Below are 7,100 nucleotides of genomic sequence, written 5' to 3'. Positions count from 1 at the left end.
GCAAACAAAATCTGAACTCAAATCAGCCAGTATACAGGCTGACGGTAAGGTGGACGGACGGCTCCTGGCCGCAAACGAAATTGGGCTTAGACACAAAATTATCTTGCCAACTGGCGCCTGGGTGTGGCAGGTTGGTTTTCTGCCATCACGGAGCTAACTCAATGTTCTCTCGGTGAAATCAAAATGGTGTCTGCCACGAAAAGATCCAACTCTACTGTTAAATTGCTACTCGACTACGACACTCCTTTTCGAGGCATTTGGAATATTTGATACAACTAAAAGGACTTGAACGAAAACACCTATACCGCACTCTCCCGGAACTGGAGCTATTTCCTGTCTTTTCTTTCTACATTAATTGACATGCAAAAATAAATGAACTCCTCTCGGTCATCGATGGCGCGACTTGTAAAACATTTACACCTGTCCTAGCACTTTCTCTCTCTCACTCTCGCTTTCTCTCTCGCTCACTCACTCGCACTTTTTGTCTCGTTATCCCTACCCGTAAACATGTTTGTCTAGTTGAATGACCGATAGGTGTTGTACATGAAATAACCTGGAAATGCATTTTCAATGTGACATTTCACTCCCCCTTTCGAAAAATGCATTTCATAATTAAAAGAAATTACTTATAACACTATCTTTCTCTCTACAGCCGGCTTAGTAGGTCTGCGCCAACATTCTCGCTGCCGCGGATAGCTTCCACACGGAATCTGTAGGGTTGCAAAGCCAGAATCCAACGCATTAGCCTCCCATTTGCAGGGCTAGCCTTGTTCATGTACACTAGTGGGTGGTGGTCGGTTTCTAGCACAAATTGTCTGCCGTACAAGTATGGTTCGAACTTCTTTACTGCCCAAACTACAGCTAAGCACTCACGTTCTATGGTTGAGTATGCTTGTTCTCGTCGAAGCAGTTTTCGGCTCGCGTAGGAGACTGGAAATCGTTCGTCTTGGTGTGTTTGGAGGAGGACTGCTCCTAGTCCAACGTTGGAGGCGTCTGTCCTGAGGATGAAGTCCTGTGACAAATCTGGCAAATGAAGGATAGGGGGGTTAGAAAGTTTTTCCTTCAGTGTTGTGAAGGCCTGCTCTTGGCTCGTTTCCCATTTTACCTTGTTTGGTTCAGCATTTCTGGTCCTGTCTGTGAGTGGTGCGGCGACGGCGGCGTAGTTCGGACTGAACTTCCGGTAGTAGTTCGCCATACCTAGGAAGGATCTGAGCTCTCGTTTGGTCTGAGGCTGACTTACCTCTTGGATGGCTTTGAGTTTTTCAGGGCGGGGTCTTACCTGTCCGTGTTCGATCACATGTCCTAGGAATTCGACGCTTGTCTGTCCGATGAAGCACTTACTTGGTCTAGCAGTGAGCTTTGCGGCTCGTAGTCGTCTGAAGAGTTCTGTGAGTGTACGTAGGTGTTCTTCCCACGTGGTCGAATAGATGAGGATGTCGTCGATGTAGTTCACCGTTCCTCCGAGTCGGTCTAGCAGTCTCCTCATCAGTCGACTGAAGGAGGCGGGAGCGTTCACTAAGCCGAAGGGCATCATTGTGAACTGAAAGAGACCATCGGGGGTAAGAAAAGCGGTTAGTGGTTTGGATTCGGCAGCCATGGGTACCTGCCAGTATCCTTTGCTGAGATCTATTTTGGTGAAGAACTTTGCATGGGCGACTTTTGTGAAGAGTTCATCTTGATCTGGTATGGGTTCAGCATCAAATACAGTCACTTTATTGAGTTTTCTGAAGTCTACACAAAACCGGTTGCTGCCATCGGGCTTTTTAACCAGTACTATGGGGGAGGCACTGGGGCTTTCTGATGGCTCAATTACTCCGAGCGATAGCATGGTTTTTACCTCTTCTCTGACTGTGTCTCTAAGAGAGTGGGGAATGGGATATGGTTTACTCTTCAGGTGTTCATTTCCTTTGAGTTTGATGTGGTGTTCGCCTAACGTGGTTCGACCGGGAAGATCAGACAGGACGTCTTTGTACTCGTTGAGGAGTTCGTTGACCTGTTCTTTCTGTGGGGAGGAAAGGGCTGAGTTAATTGAGACATCGTCGAGTGACTCTTTCGCCTGAAATGGGAAAGGCTGTAGGAGAGATGTGTTAGTTAGTGGTTGCTGCGTTTCTTCCTCGTCATCATTTTGTTCTTCGCATTCGATCACGGCGGTACAAGCAGCTTCGGCATCTGAAATAGAGGGAACATCATTTCTAGCGTGATACTTTTTCAGAAGATTGATGTGGAACACCTTTGGTTTCCCGTTGAGGTCGATCCTGTAGTCCATGGAGCTGATTTTGGAGATCACGTCAAAGGGGCCCTTCCATTGTAGAAGGAGCTTATTCCTGTCAGTTGGTAGGAGTAGGAGTACCTTGTCTCCGACTTGTAGCTCCCTGTGTTTTGCCTTCTGATTGTAGTATTTTGCATACCTGTTTGCTGATTTCTGAAGTTGAGTGCACGTGCTGGGCGTTGCGGCATGTCTCGTCGATCCTGTTTCGGAGATCAAGTACATAGTGGTAAGTAGACTTGGTCTCACCTGTTTCGGCTTCTCCTGTCCAGAGTTCTCTCAGGATGTCGAGGGGTCCGCGTACCTTCCGGCCGTAAAGAAGCTCGAACGGGGAGAACCCCATGCTCTCTTGTGGTGCTTCTCTCACTGCAAATAGAAGGGGAGTAATGTACCTGTCCCAGTCTTTTGGGTTTTCAGCGCACATACGTTTCAACATTTGTTTTAGAGTGCCATTGAAGCGCTCAACTAGTCCATTCGCGGCAGGGTGATATGGGGATGTAGTGAAGTGTTTGATGGAGAGTAATTTGCTTACCTCTTTCATGAGATCAGATGTGAACTGAGTCCCTTGATCGGTCAGCATTTCCTTGGGGATTCCGACTCTGGTGAAGATGCTCACTAGGGCTTCTGCAACTCTTTCTGTCTCGATGCTTGGGAGTGGGATTGCCTCGGGGTACCTAGTAGCAACATCAATAACGGTAAGTATGTACCTATTTTTCTGGTCAGTCATTGGGTGTATTGGTCCAACTATGTCTACAGCAATGCGTTCGAAGGGGACTTCGATGAGCGGCATTTTTCCGAGTGGGACCTTGGTTACACGACCTTTTGATAGTGTACGTTGGCAGACGTCACACGATCTACAGTACCTGGTAATGTCAGAGTTCATACCGGGCCAAAAGAAATTGGTAAGTATCTTTTCTGTTGTCTTTTTGGTACCTTGATGCCCTCCGAGTATATTTTCATGGGCTGTTTGCATAACCTGTTTGCGGTATTGTTTTGGTACTACCACTTGTGTGATTGTTGTGTCGGGGTCCATTTGGGGAGAGTGGAATGAGCGATACAGCATTCCGTCTTTGTAAAAGAAGGAAGAGAGACCGTTATTGCGACTTACCTTCTCTGAACGAGTATCGGCGAGTTCTCGCAGGCGGTGTAATGTTTCATCCTTCTGTTGTGCCTCTTTGAGAGCTGTTGGAGTCACGATATCTTCCATTGGGTGTGGGGTTCTGAGAGGACGAAATGGCTTACCGTCTCGTTGAGCCTGGGCTCTCGTCTGTACTGCGCCGACAGGCATTGGTGTAGCCGTCCAGTCAGGATCTGGGTTGTCTGGTTCTCTTACTCCGGGTAGGTTACCTAAAATCAGGTCATAGAGTGGAGTTTTCATGCACAATGCGTTAACTTTTCCTACGTAGAAGGGAGTGTCTACATCTATTCTAGCGACGGGGAGAGTTTTCACTGTGCCGTCAATCAGCACGCAAGTACTTTCTTCACCTGTCATTTGGGTTGGCTGGACAAGATCTTGTTTAATGACAGCTCCGCTGCAGCCGCTGTCTCTGAGAACAGAAATTTGATTGTTATTGACTAGTCCGTTAGTAACTGGCATTTGTCTGACCACATGTTCTTTGGTGCATGCTGCACTCATCAACGGCAAGGAGTGTCCACATTTGAATTGGATATGGTCTGTGGTGGATTCTAGCTTGGGGGCATTGAGTGGCATCCGAACCATCATACAAGAAGCCTCAATTTTGACCTTTGTGTTAGTGCAAGCTGGACATTGACAGGGAGTATGTGGATTTGGTTCTACCTGATCGGGTTCCAATGAAGCCAGGTTGTGTTCCGAGATAGGGGGGTTTCCTTGCTCTGGATCCTGGGCGAGGACTAGACCTGCCGATTTCATGGGGGAGAAAGGACAATAGTTAGCAATGTGACCTGGTTTGTGGCATATGAAACACGTTCTGCCTCTGTTTCCCTGTTTTGTACAATCACGGGCAAGGTGACCGTGTTGGTGGCAGTTGTAACATTTGGGTTGAGATGGGGGCCTATTTCCTGAAATGTTATTTGGAGGGATTTTACCTTCAGGTCTGGTGTTGCTCCGTGGCATCTGTCCCACGTGTGTCTGGATGTTCCTTTGTGCCGGTGGGGGTGGTTTGAAGGTGCCTCCTCTGGCGTCTAAGTACTGCTCAGCTAGTTTCACCACGTCCTTCGAAGTCTCGGGCTGCCGTTCCTTCAGGAAGATGGCCAGCTCTCGATGACACCCACTGATGAGCTGCTCCCGGAGGAGTAGATCTGCCAGCTCCTCGAAGGTGTGCTCTATACCAGAGAGGCTTACCCACCTGTTCAAGTAGTTCTCTAGTCGGTTTGCATACTGGGATGCCGTTTCTCCTGTTGTCGGTTTGCCTGAAAAAAACTTGGAGCGAAATCCTTCTGCAGTGAGCTGAAAGGATTTCAAGAGTGCATGTTTCAAAGTGTCATAATCATTGGATTCCGCACTTGACAATCTAGAGTGAACATCAAGAGCCTTACCTGTAAGCAGTGTGCTTAAGTTGAGTGCCCAGTCTGTAGTTGGCCAGTTTTGATTTTTGGCATATCGTTCGAACCGCTGTAGATAGGCATCTATGTTATCTTTGTCTTCCTGAAATAGAGGCAATTTTGGAGATCGAGCTTTGCACCCATTAGAACTTGATTCGCTTTTGGTTTGCTTTTCACGCGCTATCGCCAATTGTAGCTCGGCTGTTTCTCTTTCCTGTCGCCTTACCTTTAACATGTCCGCTCTTTCCTCTCTGAGTCTCTTTTGCTCGTCTGTAACAAACTGCCTAAGCTCCTCTCCACTGAATCCGAACTTTTCTCCAATTTCAGTTAACTTAGCTAGCTCCATTCTGAATTACCTGAGCACTTATAATACAAAAATGTATTCAGATCAGTTCAGATCATGTACACAATGAATATACAACGGTGCACCTATAGATAGTACATACATAGATACATACATAGATAGTACATACATACAAATGTAGAGGAAACAAAAAAAATCACAAGTTTTCCTCAACCTTTTTCTTTACTCTGTTTTCTCCGTTTATATACCCATGTGACTTCGAATGGCACGAGTTATATTCCCGGACAAGCCCCCAGAAAATGTCACATGGGCGGACTTAAATAATACTCAATCACACTCGTGCCATTCACTTTAATGTACAATTTAATAAACCATTTGTAGAATATTTACAAGACTGAAATCAAGGAGTTGTGACCAACATAAAATGCAAAATCAAAATTCTGAGTGAGATAAATTAAATTACAATACTCTTATATTCGACAACCATGTGAACGGGACCCTGTCTTGGTCCGGTTCCACCTGTACTTTTGGCTTGACACTTCTTCAGAATAATTATAACAGCTTCACTATTAATTCGTTATCCCTGACAATACACTATCTGCTATCAAGCGCAACACTATATGGTTCACACCACCGTAGTGCTGATCCTGAGATGACCAGCCTGCACGCACGACGGTTTACCGCGGTTATAACACTTGCCTTCAATTACACTGCTTCCGTTTACATCCGGGTTCTGTGTTAACCCGCAACTATCATGGAGTGTATAAATACCAACATTCGAATTATGTGCACATCATATTCATCCTTTTACCAATTTAACATGACCTTCACCTCTCTACTTCGGCGACACTTCCTCGTCATAACCAATCATATCAACAGGGTGTCATGCACCCGCCAGGTTCATCGCTCACCTGCGTTGTCCACAGAGTCACCTTAATTGTCAAACTATTCGCTTCCAGAACATAACTGATTCGTGGGTGGAGCGTCCTTGTATGCGAGGTTGCTGTTCCAGCTCCAAAGTCTCGCGAGGGACCCGCGTTCCGTATTCTTTGGCGTCCAAAGTCCTCCCTAGCGAGGGGCGGACACAGTCGCTCTGCTGCGAATGCGTCGGCCTGAGAGTAGGCTCGTCCTCGGCCTCGGCGCCATCAATGACCGGTGTAATATAACCAAAATGCCTCTTCTTCTTGGCTACTGGAAGGCTGCAAAGGCTGTTGGAATACGCCTTCTGGCAGCAAACAAAATCTGAACTCAAATCAGCCAGTATACAGGCTGACGGTAAGGTGGACGGACGGCTCCTGGCCGCAAACGAAATTGGGCTTAGACACAAAATTATCTTGCCAACTGGCGCCTGGGTGTGGCAGGTTGGTTTTCTGCCATCACGGAGCTAACTCAATGTTCTCTCGGTGAAATCAAAATGGTGTCTGCCACGAAAAGATCCAACTCTACTGTTAAATTGCTACTCGACTACGACACTCCTTTTCGAGGCATTTGGAATATTTGATACAACTAAAAGGACTTGAACGAAAACACCTATACCGCACTCTCCCGGAACTGGAGCTATTTCCTGTCTTTTCTTTCTACATTAATTGACATGCAAAAATAAATGAACTCCTCTCGGTCATCGATGGCGCGACTTGTAAAACATTTACACCTGTCCTAGCACTTTCTCTCTCTCACTCTCGCTTTCTCTCTCGCTCACTCACTCGCACTTTTTGTCTCGTTATCCCTACCCGTAAACATGTTTGTCTAGTTGAATGACCGATAGGTGTTGTACATGAAATAACCTGGAAATGCATTTTCAATGTGACAATTAGGATAGGATGAACACAAATGGGTTCTTTCTGCGAAATTGCCCGAAGTGCGTAGAAACGATTATTTTTTTCTAATCACACTGTCAAGTATTGCGTCGTCTACTGACGCTAGAAAATCCCATTCTGCAAGCTCTTCCCGAAGAGAGCAAAGTATTTCTACGAAAACGTATAACAGCAACGCATTATCATGATACAA

At 46.3% G+C, this 7,100-nt stretch overlaps 1 protein-coding gene across 1 annotated transcript; it reads right to left on the bottom strand.

The window, feature by feature from the left end:
• Positions 1-2,811: 2,811 nt before the first annotated feature.
• LOC139718315 (uncharacterized) lies at positions 2,812-5,222 on the bottom strand. The gene is made up of 2 exons (XM_071629794.1): positions 3,375-5,222; positions 2,812-2,940 (listed from the first exon to the last, which is right to left on the bottom strand). Exons 1-2 carry the CDS (start codon positions 5,133-5,135, stop codon positions 2,812-2,814), a joined length of 1,890 nt encoding a protein of 629 aa, XP_071485895.1. The 5' UTR covers positions 5,136-5,222.
• Positions 5,223-7,100: the final 1,878 nt, after the last annotated feature.

This window comes from Diadema antillarum, unplaced genomic scaffold (assembly GCF_040938485.1).
Source record: "Diadema antillarum isolate AM-2024a unplaced genomic scaffold, OU_Dant_1.0 scf00000093, whole genome shotgun sequence".
Classification (NCBI taxonomy): Eukaryota; Metazoa; Echinodermata; class Echinoidea; order Diadematoida; family Diadematidae; genus Diadema; species Diadema antillarum.
The sequence above is the reverse complement of the archived record's forward strand: the minus strand, read 5'-3'. Positions and strand labels throughout refer to the sequence as shown.

What these genes read in the sequence shown, in the direction of transcription:
- LOC139718315 (XM_071629794.1), bottom strand. Translation starts at nt 5,135, where the DNA reads ATGGAGCTAGCTAAGTTAACTGAAATTGGAGAAAAGTTCGGATTCAGT. An exon ending in CCGATACTCGTTCAGAGAAG is followed by an intron (nt 2,941 to 3,374) that starts GTAAGTCGCAAT and finishes TGTTGCTACTAG; the next exon opens with GTACCCCGAGGCAATCCCAC.